Raw genomic sequence first — 20,098 nt, forward strand, 5'->3', positions numbered from 1 at the left:
CCTACGACTGCATTCATCTTGTCATTATATCAGTTTAAATCCGTTTTTATTTTTGTCCAAATGTCAACTAATCATATTTTATAGCGATGGAATGCAGGAACAGAATAAGAGGCAAATAATCCAACTTTATTTCTAAGCTAAAATGTTGGGTTTGACTGTTTTTTTATTCTGCAGGATTTCTTTAAATATATAAATATATATATGTATTTTTTTCTGACCAATCCTCGCATTCCGTGTGACACTGAGGAAAAACCAGGGGAGGGATCTCTGAGGAAGTGTTTGGATGATTTATAGAAACTAGATTTAAAAAAAAAAAAAAGCTGCTATGTTCTCCTGTGAGAGCTGCTTCCCTTTCCACAGAATGCTGTATTTTTATTTTTCCTTTTTAACTTTGATCCCCACAAACTGACTCGTAAGAAAAGAGACGGTTCTCCAGACTGCCACAGTGGGAACTCAAAACAGACGTTAAACTGACAGCTCGACAGCAGTGGGAGTCGCCCTCTCCTCCCTCTCTGAGACTTTGGTTTTGTCGTACCGGAGGGAACCGCCGTGTTTGTGTGGAAGACTTCAAGGACCGAGGGCCCGGTCATGATGTGACAGGACCCCACCCGCCACTACACCCACCAACCCTTCCCCAAGTCCACCAACACACAGAAGGGTACTCATGTTACATGAATGTTTGACAGACAGAAAAAAAAACAAACAAAAAAAAACAAGTTGTGACCCAAAATTAACCAGCACCTTAAAATGAAAGAGATACAACCTAAAAGACACAATAGGACAATATGTATGATTATGTGTACTTGTATAGAAAGAAATGTGATATAGACTTGTATGGAGAAAATATAGTACACTGAATTTATCGCATGATATTTGTTTTTAGGGTCTGAGTGACCAACTTTTGTCAGATGGTTGGAAGCTAATCATTGGGTCTGTTCCTGGGTTCCTCCAAACACCAGACGCTGCATTCTCTTTGTTTTGTAAAGATCATTCTGTTGGGTTTTTGTTTTATTTTTACACAGATCATAGTAGTAACTATTTCAATTGTTCCCCTTCAAAAAGATTTAAGAAGCAAGAGATGTAATGCATTTTGATAATAAAATAATCATGATGGTAATGTATTTTGGAAACTACCATTGTGATGTGTCATTTTAGGGTGTCACTTGTATGTTTTGCACACCTCACAGCTTTCCAAACTGAAAAAGTCATGGTATTTCATCCCTGACCTGACCTCATGCCTATGAGATATACAGGCTGACTGAAAACATGAATGGAGGAGCGCTTGGTTTATCTTCCAGGATGTATTTCAGGAGTTCACTGGACAGTTTTAGTGTTTCACAGTTGAGCTCTGCTTATTGCACCTCATGGGAAAAACTGGTGGTTTGCAAATACCTGGTTTCATTCAGCAGGAACGAGTGCTGTTGGCCTCAGTAATGAGCCTCCTGCTTCTGGTTCTATTTGTTAGTTAGAAAAAAACTAAAAGAAAGAAAAAAGATTTTAATGACATCCGGTGGATGGTTAGGTCAGTGGAACATGCAACTAGTGATTACTGCAGCTTTTTACCAATATGAGCCTATATTTCAAAATGTACTTAAAGGTGTGATGTAGTGTAATGGTCAGTTGTGATCATGTTGTTAAGCCACCCATGTTAAAAAAGCTCAGCTCAATGAACCTACAGTCAAGTTGAGAAAATCAAAACATCAGTACAACAACAGGAGCTGTAGTACCGTCTTCATCCACTAGAGGGAAGCATTGAACTACTCTGGTCAATAATGCAAAGAAGTGATTCCTCTTTTCAGATTGTAAGTGAAAGCATCATGGAAGAAATATTCATATTTTTTTGAAGATTATTCTCTTCATTGTGTATTTATGTGGTAATTGTTTATGTTGAGCACTTGCTGCGATGTACAGCAGTTTGCTCACCGTTACTACATAAAACACAAGTCTATATACTAAAACAGCATCATAGTGATGTAGGAAATATAAAAATATATTCTGTTAAGGGGAAAACCCCTTTTCCTTAAAATGTTCACTAGATGTCATGTTTAACCTTCCTTCTGATTGTTAACTCATGCATTTGACCATGAGGCCACATATGTAATGACTTCCAGCTGTTTCCAGAGGTACATGCACATGCAATGTCCAACATGAAAATTACAATCACCTTTTTTTTGAGCATTTTATGCCTTTGTTAGACAGTTGGCAGTAGAGGGATGACAGGAAAAGAGGGAAAGAGAGATGGGAATGACATGCAACAAAGGTCCCCAGCCGGACACAAACCAGGGATGTTGCAATTACAACCCCTGGACCACCAGCTGCCCCACAATCACTTTCATCATTCAGTGGTTAATTTCTTAGAATGTTCCCTGCTTCTGAAATCAGCAAAGACATGTTGTTTCCTCTCTGTCACTTCCCTGAAAAAAAAGCATTTCCAAGGCCACTGACAGAGATTCTTCCACCCAGAGCCACATCAGCTTTGTGAGTAGATAAACAAATCACCTATCAACTTTAAACAATCATCTCAAAAGTATAAAGTTATATCTGCTTAAGACACCCCCCCCACCACCCCCGGCTCCAGACACAGACCTAAATGAGTTCCAAAAAGCATGTGGAAAAACAAATTTCCGGTGCAAGGTCTCCCCACTCTGTCAGCTTCCTCCTGGCTGCAGGCGGCAGGCAGACAGACACTAATTGAAGCCAGTGAGTGAACAGGCCTGTTGGTGGGGAGCAGCGCCGGAGGCCGCTGTGACGACAGGTTGTCTAACTGAAGGAAAACGCAGAGAGCAGATGGCTGGTCTGAGGCCTGTCAGCATGTGGAAGTCTTCATTCTCAGCGCTCCAGATGGCCTTTACACACCGTCTACCAGCACAGCTCCGACACACAGCCAAGAACCCACAAAGACAGAGAGTCTGCTAGTAAAACCTGAGCTTACTGGATCATTTCATGAAATTTCAGCTACTTTTCACCATTCACGTGTCAACTGGTGTTTCTGCTGCATTCGTCTTTACCTGATATTTCAACTCCTTTCAGTGTTTGCTGTTCCATTAAATCTTCAACTCTTTTCATCACTTCAACCAAAACTTCCAACTTCTTTCAGCACTTCTAGTTAAACTGCTAATTTAACTTCAGTAACTGTATTTTGCTGCTACTTCAACTGTTTCAGAATACAACTATTTCATATTTTTCAACTGTAGCCAACTTCCATGTGGCATTAACTCTCAGCGGATGAGTGCTGTACTATCTTGCATGTATTAATGTTAAAATGCACCGACATTTGCATGTTTGATGAACACATTTGCATGCACAGACAGTGTTTACTCCTCGTGTTGGCTCTGCAAACACATGTGTGTTTTTTTGCGTATGTATGTGCAGGGTATGAATATGACATGTTCCTGTTTTGCTTCCTCTTGCAGAGACACAGCTTGATGACAGTTGCTCAGTATTAGTGCTTTACTGTCACTTCTGAGGCTGATAAGAGTCTAATAAGAAGAATGGAAATAAGCAGAAGGCAGTTCATTTGACTTCAGGGGTTATTTCTGTGATGTTTAAACATATTTAACATATTTTTCTGTCGTTTGTAGGAGGAACATAATTTAGGAGTGAGTTCAGCAGATTAAAATAAGACAGAAAAGGTGTTTGAATCCTCAAAAATGTGTCTGAAAATGAAAATTTTACCCTATAAACTTAGACAATGAACAACATATTGCAGACTTTTTTCACATTGTCAGAATAAAACATCGGGAGCCGCACCTAGAAGGTGAAGACTCACTAGAATAACAGTAACACCTACACAATGTGTCTAATTAGTTTGTTAACAATAATGGTGCTTTTCTTTAGTGTTAGCTACTGGCAGGAGTAGACTGGGACGTTCAGTACAGGTGCCAAATCCACCAGTTAATCCAGTCCTCATCCTTAAGGATCTGGTATTCTGGTCTTTTCTGTCTGATGACCTGGGGCAGAGGCTCAGACAGGAAGCCCATATATGGACATGACTGACTGGAACTGATATCATCTTGAGGAGAAATAAAGAGTGTGATTCAAACGAGTCCTTCAGAGCAGTGACAGCTGACTTTTTGGCTTACTGGGCTAAATTCTCCAGGCGTTCACCTCAAGTTTTGCAGCTTTTACAATGTTTAACGTGTGTTCAACGTCATAAAACTATAAATGAGGGATAGTCACAAAAAGCAAAATATGCCCCCTTTAAGTTTGAGCTAACAGCTGTGCTTCTGTTTCCCAAAGGTGAAGAAAACCAGTGCGTAGTGTTGCTGTCAGAGGACATTTGCATGATGGTGAACCTTTCTTCAGGTTGCGCTGCTGGAATTCAGTGTAGAATCACAGGATGAGGAGCCAGGAGAAAAGATTCCCCCCAGACATGTATGAAGACATATAGCACGTGTGTCTATTCACAATGAATGTCAGCCTGTCACGCCTCTATTGTTTGAGTCTATATATAATAATAATAATAATAATCTTTATTTATATAGCCTCCTTCCTAAATAATATTTACCTCCAACTGCTGACACAAATCTGGGAGGGCTGCTGCTGCTGCTGGGGGGCAGGAAGCCAGAATGACCAAGAGCTTATGAGAAGATCAACATTTAAAGTTGTTTTGTGCCTTAAACTGCACAAATCGCTGAAGTAATGGGTGGAAAAGGCTCATTATCCCAAGAAGGAAACCTCCCAGTTATCTCATAGTGCAGAATTAGTTGTCTGATCTGGTCAGAGTCCTGGATTTAATTGAAGGTGGTGAATGATTTTACACAGAAACGGCAGGAAGAAATGCCTGTTATAAGTTAAGACAGCTCACTCTGTTTCTGTGTGTTTAGGCTGTTTAATGAAGAGTGTAAATGTTTGTCAGACTCTGTGACCAATACTTTGGTGATCAGTTCAACATGTGGTTTCAGTGTGTTGTGTTACATTCATCATTTTTCAGAGGAAAAAAATGCAACAGGTGTGCATAGTCTCCTGTGTACTGACTGTATACACCACAGCTCACTGTATAGTACATAATGAGGATTTTCAGAGTAATAATGTTACGGATAGATCTGCAGCTAACGGTTGTTGATTTCATTATCAATTAATCTGTCGATTCTTTTCTCAATGAATTGATTGGTCATTTGTGTCAGTATAATCTTGTAAGGACTGTGTGTTCTATTCCAGGACTCTCCAGATGACAGGGGAGAGTAGGCAGAATATTCATGTCAGGCTCACACATGGTGGTGTGCAAAACGGAGAGCACACACTGTTATCGGTTGTTACCGTCAATTTACTGCCTTGAAACTAGAGGCCAGTGTGTGCTGATATAGTGCAGATGGTGTAGATGAACCATTTCTAAACACTGTTCATTACTATTATCTGTCTTGGCAGATGCCTGCACTTTTTAGTTACGAACAAGCTCACCAACACGCAACATCAGACATTGGATTCTAGTGGAACCGAATAACAGAGTTCATGATATAAATGAACTTGTATGTTCTCCCCCCACTAAAGGTAACCTGGATGAGCAGCTGCTGGTTTACAAGTTTTGTATCACAGATGAAAACTTTAATTACTACATCAGATTCCCCTAAAAGAAGGTTTTCACTCACTTTTGGGAGGCAATACATCTCTCTGTGACATGGCTTGTGAACTGGTCCTTGACTCAGCTCATGACTCATGAGACAGGTCTGGTGCCCATCAATGAATTCTTCATGTTTCTCTGCCACGTTGGAGCTGGACTTGAGGAGAAAATGTTGCCAACCATCTTTGAGTTCAGCTTGTATTCTGTTATTAGCACCGTCTTAACATGGACCAGCTACCTTTACCAGCTCCTTGGCTCATTGGATTGGCAACATGGATGACTAAACAGCAAGTAGAGGCCACCATACCTGAAAAGTTCAAGCTGTGCCGTCATGAGTTGAGAGTGATAGTAGACACCACAGAGATCCTGTGTGAAACAGCATCCCCCCCTCTCTCCAAACATAACAAGCATTCCACCTTCAAAAGCCTGCTAGGCATCGCACCATGTAGACTTATCACCTTCATATCTAAACTTTACCCAGGCTGCTTCTCAGATCAACAAATAATAAACAAATCAAACTGTTAGAGTTTCTCCAGCCTGGATGGATTAATGGCCGATGAGGGCTTCTCCACTGAAAAGACTGTTTCAGATGTAGAAGCAAGATGCTAATGTAAAGGCTGTAGCAGCGCAAGGTTAAATACACAGAAAGAGATTATTAAACTATGAATGACACCCCAAGACATGTTTTGCAGCATAGAAAAACACTGCAGTGAATAATAATTTGTGTCTGATATGGTTTTGAAAACAAACATACGCACATACGTCATTCTACACAGAGAAGAGAATGACATCACACTTAATAAAATAATAAGCTTTCTACAGTCTGAGAAAATAATCGTGAACTGGTCTAAAACTCAAACTGAGATAATCTTCAGGATTATCTCAGTTTTCAATTTCTTTGACAGAAAGCTCGTGGTACAAACTGGGGGTGTGGACTTTTAAAGTTGTGGATGTTTACCAGGCAGAGTGGGTCTGATAACAGACACTATCGAGTTGCATTATGGGGAATGTAGGATAACATATCTTTGGTGCTTGACCTATAGGGACTAAAAACCAGGATATCTCAGACTCTGTCTTTTGATTTTGACTGTTTTTTTTATTAACAATCCTTAACAAAAGCTTCTTTGACTCCTTTAAAATGAACAAGAATTGTGCTTTTCTTTATTGACACATATGGTTATTATAAGCCTTTTCCAAGAGTATCATTTCAAAACATAGGTTATCCAACTAACATGGATTCTGAAGACATCCATTTGTGTTAAATCCAGACCCCGTTGACTATTTCCCATCTTGACCTTTGACCTCCTACATACTGGCTCTGTGTGGTCCCACCTGGTCCAGCAGGCCCCTGTACACTCAGTGCAGCAGTTCTCTTTAGGCCATGGCTGTGAAGACAGACAGGCAGACAGACAAAAAGAGAGAGTGGGAGGCAGAGAGGACTGCGAGGCACATCACTGAGGATCTCTGTTATTATCCAGCCAGCAGTCTGGACACTCTGCTCTACAACAAAGAAAGCGCCAATCTCTTCTGACGCACCGTGCGGCCCGGCCGCTCTGTCGCAGCTATAAATAGCGGCGGCTAGCGTCAACTCAGAGGGGTGGATAGATGTGTGTGGTGTGCCAGGAGATGTTTCCATGAGCTTGGGTTACATGTTATGTTTTCTGAAACAGCTTCTCGTCTTTCTTAGCTTGTGTTGTTGGGAGGAAGGTTCGTGATTGAAATGGATACTGTGTTGTGCAGCATATATTTATCAGTGTCATGGTCATGCAGTCATATACACTTGAATACATACTGCTTAACAGTCTGTAGCATCAGATGAATCAGTCTTCTCAGGCTGCAACCACACTAAGCTGGCTTTTTCTCTTTATTCTGATCCTCTGTCCACACACTTTTCATAACTAATTCATTAACAAAGACCACGCCATTTGAACAGTATAAAAAGTAGATTTATTTGGATTGTTGAGAGGGTTCAGGATTGGATGAGGATAGTGTATGGTGGGCTGGATGGGGGTCGAGGAGAGGGATGAAGGGGGTCGATGGCCTGGGGGATGACCGGGGACCAAATGGAATCACAAAGAGACTGGAGCGTCTAGGAACCCGGGGGTCGAGACTCAGGGTGGGGGACATGTCTCGATGAGCTTTCTGCTTCAGAATGGAGTGGGTTCAGTAGAGGGAGCACCGTGGCTCGGTGCGACTGTGGCTAAGGTAACAGCAGGACCAGTGGTGGCTATGGGAGGAGAGAGAAGAAAAGAGCTGCGGGGGCGGGTGGAGCCGAAAGCGCTGAGGTAGCTGCAGCTGACGGAAGGGAAGAGGAAAGGATGCCGGGATGAGGGGATGTACGTGCAGGGGTTGATTGTGCAGCCTGTGGACACAGGGATGAGACGAAAATGAAAACAATATAAAATGGAGGGGGTTAGAAAGGAGGGAGCTCTGTGGCTTCCTTACAGATCAACTAGTGATGAGGAAAACCACCAGGCTCCCTGAAGCAATGAATCGATATGAAGCAATTGCAATGAAAATTGTTCACTGTGGCAAAGCAGTTGATACAGTCAGTCAATGTCACTGAAAATGAAGGCATGCCTTGTAAATAAAGGTTGAATGAATGAAAAGAAGCAGGCGAGTTGAGGGAGCTATAGTAGCTGTGGCAGGAGGAAGCGAAAAGGGGTGCTGTAAACAAATAATATCAACGGAGGAGAGCCAGGATGATTCATAAAGGACGGATCGAGGGAGGGATGAAGGGATGAGGGTCGAGGGGTGAGGGATGAAAAAATGAGGGTCGAGGGTCGAAGGGTGAGGGATGAAGGGATGAGGGTCGAAGGGTGAGGGATGAAGGGATGAGGGTCGAGGGATGAAGGGATGAGGGGCGAGGGATGAAGGGGTGAGGGATGAGGGTCGAGGAGTGAGGGATGAAGGGATGCGTGTGAAGTGGTAAGAAGTGCAGCTCATAGACAGAGGGATGAAACAAAAACACGAGGCAATTAAGACGTAGGGAGCAGGCATGTGGGGAAATACAACCTGGCCCTAGCTAGGGCTGAAGGAGTCTGTTGCTGCATCGTAGTGGCTGCAGGATGGAATCATTGGTGTGCCAGTGCGGGGTGCTGGGTAGGGAACCTGCAAGCGAGTGGTCTGCTGGAGCGGTGGTGGAGCTGGAGGCTGTGCAGAAACGGAAAGCCTGGCTTTGTAGGCCGTGGAGGGGCAGAGTAGTGGAGGCCAGAGTGAAAGTGTTTGCGGCCACAGTGTTAACGACTAGAGCGAGGGGATCGGCGACAGGGGGTGCTGAAGACAGAAAAAAATACTTGGGTGTTGGGGAAAGGAGGGGGAAGGGAGGGGAACAGGGATAGAACAGTAGGAAATTGAGGAAAGTGGGTCCATCAGAGGGAGCACCGTGGCTCAGTGCGACTGTTGCTGTGGTAATGGCAGGACTGAAGTGGCTGAGGGAAGAAACATAAAAGAAGGAGCCGCTGGAGCCGAAAGCGTAGAGGTAGCAGCAGCTGAAGGAAGGGAAGAGGAGAGGATGAGGGGTTGATTATGCAGCCTGCAGACACGGGATGAGAGAAAAGACGAAAAACATGAGACAGTTCAGACAGGGAGGGAACAGGCACAGGGGAAGATACAACCTGGCCCTGCGAGAGGGCTGAAGCAGTTGGCTGCGTCGTGACGTCATCGACGTGTGGCGTACGGGTGGCGCTGGGCGGGGAACCCGGAACTGAGCGGCTGTCCAGAGCGGTGGTGGAGGTGGAGGCAGAGAGGAGCAGGAAGAACCTGGCTTTGTTGTCGGTTCGGTGAAATGGGATTTGTATCCGGAGTTCAGCCTGGCCTTCAGCCCCGGCTGAAGAAGTTTGGGCTCTGTTGTAGTAGGCGGCGTTGTGACGTCATCAGTGTGCGCCGTGCGTCGGCCCGTCGGCGGGAAATTTACCCGGAAGAGCGGGAGGATTTGAGCTGCCGGCGAGAGAGTTGATAGAAGTAGAGTCTGCATAGAGTTGGAAAGTTTGTCTTCATCATCGTTTCGTAGGAGTGGGACGACCATCTCCTTGAGAGCTCGCCGGAGGTGAGCAAACATCCGGTTGAAGATGTTAATCGCTTGGAAAAGAGCCGCATCTGAGTGGGCCATGGCGTGGATGTGTGTGGAGCTCTGGATCCCAGCTGATCAGAAGCGCGGCGTCTGGAGGAGAAGGGTTCCATGTGGATGTGGTGTTGAAGGAGATATCACGTTGGTACTGCTGGATCTAGTCGTGGGCGGTATGCTGCCAGGAACTTGGATCACGGAGCACGGCGGGAGGTAAGCGAGACAAACGGGAGAGAACGGGGTTAGACACGCTTATATAGGTATGCGCGGATGATTGAATTAGTGAGGCGCAGGTGATTGAATTTCGTGAGAGAAAGGGACTTGGTCTTCTTCCTGAACCTTTGTTATAATAATGACTCCATAGATGGAGCTTTGCAGCAGGAATTAATCTGAAACACCTGCCTGGCATTTTAGTGTGGACGAGGAAAACAATGACAGAAGCCTGGACTGGTTCAGTAAAGCTAACAGCGAAAAAACAACTCGGCAACAACTAAGCTGTCTAAACGGAAGAATCTTCTTTATTTCACCAACGCATTTTGGTGTAGGTGTAGCCTGTATACACTCTACAACATGAGTCTCAATCTCGCGGCCCTCGGTCTGATATTTTGTGGCCCCCACCTTGATATGAAAGTTTAATGTTAGTGCGGCCCGCGAGTTTTATATGAATGGCACTTTACTGTGTTGTGTGTTGAAGGTCCATTTATTGCACAAGCTGGAGCTGAACGAGCCTGCCAATCACAGGAGTATATGGCTGTTTAACAACAACTGTGCTATTTATACAGGAAGAGTGTGCCCTGAGAATGTGCGCACCTCGCGCTAGATTGTGTCGTTATTTTTGCTATACAGCCTTCAGTAAAATTCAAAGGTGAATTATTAAACCTTTATAAAAGCATCATTCTGTTTATTTCAGCATCATCTCTCTGTTAACGATCACTTCATTTTGTTTTGAAGCACTTTGTAAAGTCCGTTTCAACACGAGCTCTATCAATAAATCATTTATCATTCTTCTGATGTTTAATAATAATAACTGACACTTTACGGTGGTGACGGTTTGCAGAAAAATATGATGAATTAGGGGTAAAGTCGTTTCAAATATCCACAGCAGCCGTGCGTAATGATCAGCTGTTGGAGAGCCTGTGCGTAATTCTCACTGAGGTCTGATGAGCGGAACGGACACAACAGTTGACGTACAAACGGAGGTTTAAAGACCTTTACATCCATTTTTGGGTCACTGTGACAGCAAATGAGGCTCGTGCATGTGATTCCACAGTGTGTGACATTTAAAAAAACAGAACCAGGTGTATCTGCGTCTTTATAAGTCTGGCAGATCACAATGTATGTGCATATTTCTGTCACATAATGCCACGCTGTGAAGTGAATTAAAAGTTAATATATACGTTTTCATGAACACACTTATGTTCATCCGACAGAGATCATAAATACAGAGTGTAACAAAACACCGTACAGCTGATGCTGCTGTGCCACACGTCATATTTGATTTGACAACGCCGCTGCATCCATGGAGTTATTATAGAAAATGAAAGCCAATAAATAACGCCTCCATGGCTCCATCCCATGGTTTGCAGCCATGGAGGTGCAAACCATGGGATAATGGTGTCCCACTGTCCCAGCTTCATGTTCTCCACGTTTGCTCTGCAATGATGTGACATGAATGAAATGTACTGAATCATTTGCGGAAAGAGATTTATTCCTCAAAACATTTTACTCCATAGTAAATGCCTTGCACAATAAAAAAATATGAAGATATTTCTTTATGATGCCATTTGTTTCACTTGTTTCTATGACGACGTTTACAACAACAAACGCGCGGCGGGTAATGAACATCCCGGTAGTAGTCGCCTGCTATCCTAGCCTGCGCCTGCTAAGCTTTTTTTGTGGTATACCTGATGCGGCCCAGCCTCACCCAGACTCTGCCTCCAGCGGCCCCCAGGTCATTTAAGTTTGAGACCCCTGTTCTGCAAGAAGGCTGAATCCTCATTAGTTATGTATAAATAAAAGAATACAACAAAATGAACCCAAAACTGCAAAAAGACCTCACAGTCAGTATTATGTTTTGTGACTGAGATGTTTCTTGCTGTTTGTGTACTTGGAGGTGCATCATCCTTTGGAAGTTAGTCATCAATGTGTCAAGCTCTCTATGGATAACCAATGAGACTTCAGCCTTCTTGTAGAGTATATACAGGCTGAGTTTTTTTTACACATTCTGTTGATCACTTTGATGATAAAGAAGATTCTTCCAGTTAGACAGCTTAATGTCTAACTGGACCCCCCCCCCCCCCCCCCCCCCCCCCGGTCCACACTAAAATGCAAGGCAGGCATTTTCAGATGAATCCCTGCTGTGGAGTGTTTTCAAAAAAGCTCCATCTTTAGGTGTAAAAATGTGTGGACAGAGGCTAGCTTAGCATGGCTGCAGCCTAGCCCTAGTTATCTGCTGATGTAACAACAGCACACTACAGTAAAGCTTATCATATAAGGAGGATGTAGTATCACACTGACAAGTGCAGACAATGAGGAGGCTGAGGAAGTGATTGCAAACAAAATCAATGTCAGATTTATTCTTGTTTGCACCCTGATAAATATAAATAAAAAATAAAAAGCTGTGTAATATTGTATCAAATAAGCTTTAAATATAACTTCTTTAATCTTAATTATACAGATTTCAGCTATCGTATTATTCATCATGGCCAATGATATTTAATACAATCAGACAGAAACAGAGGTGTGTTCTGTAGTTAAGAATAGTAAATTGTAAAGTTTGTGAGTAAAAGTGAAGGATTTTTACTTTTAGCACTTTGATAAATACAGCTGGTGATGACTGTGATGCACACAAGAAGCTATTTTCCTACTGTTTTGGAGTTCGATGTAGATGTTCACAAAACATCCTGATTATTAGTGTATGAGCCGAGTCACACATCAAATCAAGCCCAAACATAATCATGAAGATTAAAAGATAATTAAAAGAAGGTAACAGAAAAAGTTACTGTAGTTTCTTTACGGCTTTATATCACTCAAAACAAGAATCTGTGTGTGTGTGTGTGTGTGTGTGTGTGTGTGTGTGTGTGTGTGTGTGTGTGTGTGTGTGTGTGTGTGTGTCCTGGGGCCGGGGATTGGTCAACACTGATAGTGCTGATCAGTAACAGTCCAGTGGTGTTCTTTAACGCCTCGCCGCCTCACAAACAGATGGGACCAGAGGAACATTCACACAGATAAGTACACAAACTGTTCCTCACACACATATGTCCTTACAACTGTAAACTTGCAAACCACACATTCATACATCTACACATACCGTCATATACACATACACACACACACACACAGAGTATCTGGGTGTGTTATCTCCCCCGGGGCTCCATGTTCCAGCAGTAATGTCTCCTGTAAAGACTGTGGGCAGAGCAGGAAGATGAGCTACGGGTCAGCTGCTTGCTTATATGATGACATAACGAGGATGCATGGAGGGAGCACGAGTAACAGCAGAGAAGGATGCATTTCTCTTACATACTTAGTGTGGTGGAGCTCTCTTCCCTAAAATCCACCAGATGAGGGACATTTCTCAGCTGTTATAGCAGATACCTGGTGATTCTTGACATCTTTCTGTTACATATTAAGAAAAAATTGTACTTGAAGTACATGAAAAACCATGAACAGCTACTCAAGTTGAAATTAGAACAAAAATAATATGTTTATTATGTCCAGCCAGAGTATGTATGATAAGTGTATAGAGGTATTCTCATTACTCTGCTGTTGAGGAATGTTGATCCAGTTCGTTGGGTCACACCTGCTCACTGTGGTGGTAAGTAACTAAGTACATTTACTCAAGTACTGTACTTTAGTACTATTTTGAAGTACTTGCACTTTACTTGTGTATTTCCATTTTATGCTACTTCCAGTCCACTATGTTTTGTAGGGAAATATTGTACTTTTTAGTTACTTTTCAGATGTTTGTGTAAAGCAGATGATGTATTTTATATTTTTTGTAGATATATTTTTTTATATTTATCATTAATTTAGACACTAAATCTACTTAGATCCAATGTCATAAAACAATAAAACATTGAAAGTTCTGAGAGGGGTGAATATTTTTTACATGCACTAGTTATAAAACACTGATTTGAGGAAGTTTGCATCATGAATACTTTCACCTTTGGTGCACATTTACATTTTGCATCTAATATTTCTGTACTTTCACTTCAGTAAGATTTTGAATGCAGATTTCTGATAGAGTATTTTTATACTGTGGTATCTCCACTTTACTTAAGTAGAAGATCTCAATATTCACCCATCACTGCTCAGACGATGGTTCACTTCATCACTTCAGTATGTTCACACTATTTGGTCAATGACATTTTCACAGTGTTCCAATAACAACAAACGCAATGATAATCATTGCTGAAGTTTGAACATACACAAACGAGGCGGCTCTTGGGTTTTGAATCGAAGCTGCCAATATTTTTGATGATACTACAGGTAAATATCTTTAAATCTGATGGTTTTTATGCTAAAGATTTAGGTTGGGATTTAGTTTTTCCATGAGAAACACAGAATCTGTACTACTAATATTACAAATAGTAAGATATCTGTCAGCTTGGTAAGCTTACAAGCTGTGTATTTTATGATGAAGTATGCAATAAACATAGAATCAAACTCATTATTTAGATTAGAAATAGTAAATGGATCTTTTTTTTTTTCAATATCATTTTAACATAAAGTATTCCCATAGTTATATCAACACATCAACATCTGATGATTTTCATTCTTTCAAACAGGTTGGAGGATTATTTTTTCCATTATTTGATCTCCATAGGCTAATAAAACTCTTAGAACAGCTATAGATAACAGTCAGCTTCCAGATAACTCAGCGATGTTTGAATGAAGAACATTGTGTGTAATGAAAGATATGTCTGTCTTGATAAGGTAGGATAAAAAAAGTCAATTAAGTCAATCCGTTTATTCATCTTCTTGTTAAAACAACAACGCCAATGGTGATAGAGGTGTATGACACTGGCTGCCATGCTGAAAACTCTCCTGTGCACACTCCCGCACAAACATCACAGCATCCCATAACCATAGAAAATAACGTTACATCAAGTGCAGAGCAATGAACATAACACCATGTAAGAGAGAAACAAACAGAAAAGCACTGAAATAGAAATATATAATTCCATATCTGGATGTGGCACATTGAATAACAGTGGAAGGGGTGAAAATCATATGTTTGTGGGCAGATGTACAATAAAAAAAAAAGAGAGCCAGTGAGAGAGTAGACAACTTTTTTTTCGTGTTGAGGCGTGCTCAGTGACCTCGACCCTGGCATATGATTCATTCAGAGGGACTAACTACTACTGATGAAGCTTAAATGTCATGCTTTGCACTAATGATTCCTCCACACCAAAAAAACAACAACCTGCTGAGTCAGCGTGAGCCACAAATCATTCAAGAAAACAAATATTTCATACAAAACATATTTCATACAAAATTCCAATCTAATTCTGCACTGTGTGGATAATCAGTACAAAAGTAGAAGTGGTGTAAAATTCTACTAAACTAAATCCTTGTTACTAAAAACAGACTAGAGGAGATTCTAGCTGCAAAAAAAACAGTCTGTTTGTGAAATGAGCAGACTGAAAGATCTGATAATAGAACAAGGGCATGAATTGGAAACTAAAGAGCATACAAACCACATTACCCATAACCTCCTAAGCTGAATGTGTATCAGGCACTGTGTCACTGTGAATTTGACTTTTTGTCTCATAGTGATATATTTTTAAAAGATTGTGTTCATTTGACAAAATGCCTTGAGGCCAGACTGGTTAATTGAGAGAGATCTGTATTGGAAACTTTAGTACGAAGAAAATCTTCTCAGGTTGATGATACTGTCAGCTTGGCCAGTCCATACAAGCACTAGGTGGCGGATTTCCAACTGAAAGGACCTTCTTTGTGTCTCAGTGATGTCATTCTTTTACCTTTTAATACATATTTTGATGGATCCAGGTGGAATCCTGTCCATTGCACTCCATCAGGTATTTGTTTAGCAAGACAGTGAGCAGCTCAAAGCAAAAGCAAGTGAACCCCAAACTATGTTGGTGTAAACCACACCAACCTATAGTTTATAAGTGTTTGGTATTTTTTAAAAAACATAATTTTGAAATATATGATCATTTCTATGCCCCTTCATGCTTTTGAAATTAGAAAACAAAAGTATGTCATACTGACAATTCAAATGACAGCTGGTCAGTGGGGTCGTGGGATCATGGGTCAGAAAAGGTTGAGAAACCCTGACATAGATCTGAAATAATGGAAATATCTCTTTAGGGAAACTCAAAAGAACTATGTGTTATTATGTATCATCCTGAGAAAAAATGCCAGTCTGTGTTTATGCCTCAAGATATCAAAATGTCATTTGTGGAAACCAAAGCTTCCTCTGCTGTAATTGCTTCTATTGAGTTATACAGTTATACACATTTCCTCAGTGTTCCTGTCAGCTGGCTTCACTGTGTACCTCTGTGTGTGTCTACATGTATGACAGGTGTGGCAAATGTACAGAAACACAAGTGTCCACAGAGATTTAGTTTGTATTTCAGTGCTCTTAATGAACTACTTTATTCAAAAAATATTTCTTTTAAAAGAAGTGAACTCTAAAAAAGTAAAATTAGTTTAAAATCATATGATAAATATATTTTCAAATTCTTTCTCAGTTTAAATAAAAATAAAAAAACCCATTTAAAATTCAGCTTGCTCACTTCAGATTGAGTTTGTAAGACACATCTGTGGATGAGTCAACAGTAACATGTTTCCATCTTTATTTGTCAGTTGCTGATAGTTTTTGTTCTTACAAAACTGATTAAAATTGCTCCCCATACATACACAGTGTGATCTTGGAGAGGGTTTGACTGAGGTGTGGAGACCTAAATGATACTCTTCCACTGGATTATCACATCCTCCAGATGTGCCACACTGCTCACCTATCCCATGGTTCATTCTTAGCATGAAGCTACAGCTCAGTGTTACTAGACTGATTACCAGATGTGTTTTTCAAAGCACAATCTGTATCGGAAAGTAAATTTAAAATTGTAGTTGAAGGTCATACTAAATAATAATCACACTTGGATCATTTTGTTTTCAGCCTTTGCGTTCAATTGCGCCTTCTGTTCAGAATGAACATATCGACTTCAAGCACTAATCTGTCTCCATAGAGAGGGTCCTGTGTGGAATCAGAGCAGGGTAGTGGCACAGTGCGTGATGTCTGTTGTGTTGATGAAAGTCTGTGCTGGGTCTGTCCTCTCAACATGAAAGCTCAGCTCTGTGTTCTTCAGCTGGTGGGCCTGGATAGTGCAGCAGACTGCCTGTTGGACTGAACGGAGTCTGAGCCCTGCTGAGCATAGAGGACACCTCATCTTTGCTAGCCTGAGATAGATGCAGCATGCAGGGCCTTTCCTGGTGGCGGATGTACAAACAAAACCCATTTGACTAGAGCAGAACTGAACACAGCCAGAGTGGGAGGAGGAAACACAAAGAAAAAACAGAATGTAGTGAGATGCCAAAGATTGAAACAGCTGAGGACAGGAAGGACATTTCTCTGCCTCTCAGCTTGTTTGTTTCTCAGTGTAGTGTGGACTTAAGGATGGCGGGTGGCTAGAAATTACACACAGGGTTAAAAGACATGGAATCCACACTTTTTTTCACGATAGGACAATGAAACAGATTTTTACTATTCCACAGTTTACAGGAATGTTTCATGTATGGGGGCAAAAAAATGCTGAAAAAATGTCTTTTTACCCTGTTTCCATAGAAACATCTCATTTACATACATGGTTTATTTTTGTAGTTCCTGGGATCAGACCTTGTCATATACAAAGAGGAGTTGAAAAGTGGCCTGAAAAAGACTTGAAAATTACACCGTGGCTGTACAAAATCTTTTTTTTCTTGTTCTTGTATTTTAAAATGTTTCATTTTTGTTATCTCAGAAGTAGCACCTGTCTGCTTTTACATACGCATTTTATAATATTACCTTTTAAAGCTGGAAATTCTTTTTCCACTCAATAAAAATATGAAGATTTTCATAGAACACTCCTACTGCAAGCATTATTATCATCATCATCAATAACTTCATAATCTTTGTTATAACAACGTGATGGGACAGTAAGACTGTATGTCATGACTGATTTTATCCCAGAGTTTGATAAAACTGATCAGCATACTTCTTCTCTTCAAACAGACAGAGTTTTCCTTTGTTAGGTGATTCCACTTCTGTCCTATTTTACAAACTGCTAGGCTTCAGCCTCCAAGCCCAGATCAAGGGTTTAACTTGAAAAGCTTAGGACAGAGGAGCAGAAGGAGGAGGATGAAGGGAGGGTAGGAGCTGGAAAAGCTGGAAAAGAGGAAGTTTGGTTCTCAGTGGAACCGCTGGACGCCAAATCTCGGATCCTTGGTGTCTCGGATTTCAATCTGGAAGAGAAACAGAGAGAGAATAGGGAGAGGGTCAGGATGACAGCAGCAAGGATGATTTCTTATAGCTATAAACAGAAAATAAATAGACGTGCTACAGTGGTGAGAAGGGCAAATCTCAGAAACGTGCCTGGTGACGAGAGAGAAGAGGGGATGATGTAGGAGGGGAGGGTCAAGACTCATTCATGCCCTGTATACTTTACACTGTGCTGTACTGACAGACACTGAGTTTTGTTTTATGACGCCCCGAAAGTGAACTACTGCCAAATCGACTACTATATCATCAATCTATCTGCAGTGACATCATGGACTGACAATGAGGTTCACACGTTGCTTTTCTGCATTTTCAATATCTTTTTCTATCTCTCTTGTTTCCAGAACTGATTTACAGCTCACAGTCACAAAACAGTATATAACAAAAGACAACACGAGGATTTCAGTCTCCTCCATGTTCATAGCATAGTGCTGCATGCAAAAATGTTTCCCAAAACCGAACTTTTCATTATGTTATCTTTTTGAGGTGTGGTGGAAACACAAATACAAATGTGCTGAAAGTTTTTTCTGAGTTTAGCTTCTGGGAATACTTGGCCAAAAGGCCTATTAGACTCTACCCTAGCTATATGACTCTTTGTATATAGCTGCATTAATGAAGTTTGGCCACTAAGGGGCAGAAAAACACCAAAACAAACTGACGGATATCCAGCCTTATAAAGTTGTTATGGCTGACATGTTATGAAAAGTTGCTCACTTCAACATCCACATACAATGGCTAATCACTGTTCTGATGAAATAGTGGTTTAATCAGAGATTGTCTGCTGAAAGCTGCTGTAGTAAACAGGGTTACTGAGTGCTGCTTCGACCAAAACGTACAGTAAAGTAAATGTGTGGTCCATAATATCAAAACAATTAGCTTGAAGCAGCTTCACAGAGTTGTAAAGATTTGGGCACTACAAGCAACCTATTTTATATTACAGAGACATTTGATTCCATTAAATATCAAAATAGTGATGAATTCAAGTTTAACAGTTCCAAAAGAAGACAAATACAACTCCAGGTAACTCTAGAGTTGTCTTATTTGCATGTTGTGTGTTAGCTGACTTGCTAATGTTAGCACTGGTATGGCTACATTAAGGAATGGTTTAGTTCAGAGTTTGAGAGTGTGTCACTGTGGCTAACGTGAAGTTAGCTGCCGATGGTCAGTAAATACCTTCCTCCTTTACTTCTTCTACATGTTAAACATGGAAGAAGACTTTGAAGTTCTTTGAAAGGCACCTTTGACAGACTATATAACTAATTGCTTCTGCTGTTGAGTAATTAGTAAAGTAACATGATTACTATTTTAAGGAGTAATATGTAAGGTTTTATTTCATTTTCCAAGTAAGTTGCCCAGCACTGGTAATATATTCTTAAAAACTTTATGTCCAAATTGATTTCAAGGGTCTAATGATTGGAAACAGTCCATATGTTTTAATGTAGCTACCAACTCCCACCAAAGGGTTTATGAGTTAACTTCAACTCTTTGGTAGATAGGGATCCAGCTATATGGCATCCCACCATACACTATACAATGGAAACTGCTGTTAGACTTGCACCAACCATGTTATCACATCATCAGATTTTGTGGTTTGTGATTTTGGACAGTCATCTCTGCACTTCATCTCCTTCCTCTGTCTGCTGCTCTGCTCCATTTGGCTGCAAATGGAAGTAGGAGAGGCAGCATAAGGGCTCTCACATGAGTCAGTGCAAGCCGGCGAGATGTGGAAAATGAAAGGGACCAAAAACAAACATAAAGAAACAGACTAATGCAATGGGCTTGAGGGGTCACACCTTAATACAGTTTTTCTCACATATTCCACACTCCTTTAAAACAACACTTTTCCATTCATTTGAAATGTCTAACCTACTATGGGTAACAGGAGGGTCAAAATGACAGATTTTTTATTTAATGTTGATTTCCGCAATCATAAAATCTGAAATATATCAAGAACTCAATGAGAAATGAATAA

General features: G+C 41.1%; 2 protein-coding genes across 4 annotated transcripts in view; both read right to left on the reverse strand.

The window, feature by feature from the left end:
• Positions 1 to 7,539: 7,539 nt before the first annotated feature.
• LOC121893951 (leucine-rich repeat extensin-like protein 2) lies at positions 7,540 to 11,879 on the reverse strand. 2 transcript variants are annotated; one of them, XR_006095453.1, is made up of 2 exons: positions 8,576 to 8,661; positions 7,540 to 7,922 (listed from the first exon to the last, which is right to left on the reverse strand). XR_006095453.1 is itself a non-coding variant. In XM_042406170.1 (2 exons), exons 1-2 carry the CDS (start codon positions 9,669 to 9,671, stop codon positions 7,724 to 7,726), a joined length of 693 nt encoding a protein of 230 aa, XP_042262104.1. In that variant the 5' UTR covers positions 9,672 to 11,879; the 3' UTR covers positions 7,540 to 7,723. The 2 variants fall into 2 exon arrangements, 1 of the variants encoding a protein (XP_042262104.1); XM_042406170.1 differs by lacking the exon at positions 8,576 to 8,661 and adding an exon at positions 9,178 to 11,879.
• A 2,529-nt stretch (positions 11,880 to 14,408) lies between these two features.
• Positions 14,409 to 20,098, reverse strand: part of lhfpl4a (LHFPL tetraspan subfamily member 4a) — a 50,303-nt gene continuing 44,613 nt past the window's right edge. Inside the window, exons 4-5 of one of the 2 annotated variants that reach the window (XM_042406169.1) lie at positions 19,689 to 19,784; positions 14,409 to 18,092 (exon numbers count right to left, since the gene is read on the reverse strand). In XM_042406169.1, the coding sequence (XP_042262103.1) occupies positions 19,734 to 19,784 (51 nt within the window). In that variant the 3' untranslated portion in view covers positions 14,409 to 18,092; positions 19,689 to 19,733. The remainder of the gene's footprint in view (positions 18,093 to 19,688; positions 19,785 to 20,098) is intronic. The other variant, XM_042406168.1, reaches the window with a different exon arrangement.

This window comes from Thunnus maccoyii, chromosome 3 (assembly GCF_910596095.1).
Source record: "Thunnus maccoyii chromosome 3, fThuMac1.1, whole genome shotgun sequence".
Lineage (NCBI taxonomy): Eukaryota > Metazoa > Chordata > Actinopteri > Scombriformes > Scombridae > Thunnus > Thunnus maccoyii.

Excerpts from the sequence above, each read along its gene's own strand:
- LOC121893951 (XM_042406170.1), bottom strand. The coding sequence starts at position 9,671 with ATGGCCCACTCAGATGCGGCTCTTTTCCAAGCGATTAACATCTTCAAC. Across the intron at positions 7,923-9,177 it reads CAGCCCTCTCGCAGGGCCAG|GCTGCACAATCAACCCCTGC; the intron begins GTTGTATCTTCC and ends CTGTGTCCACAG.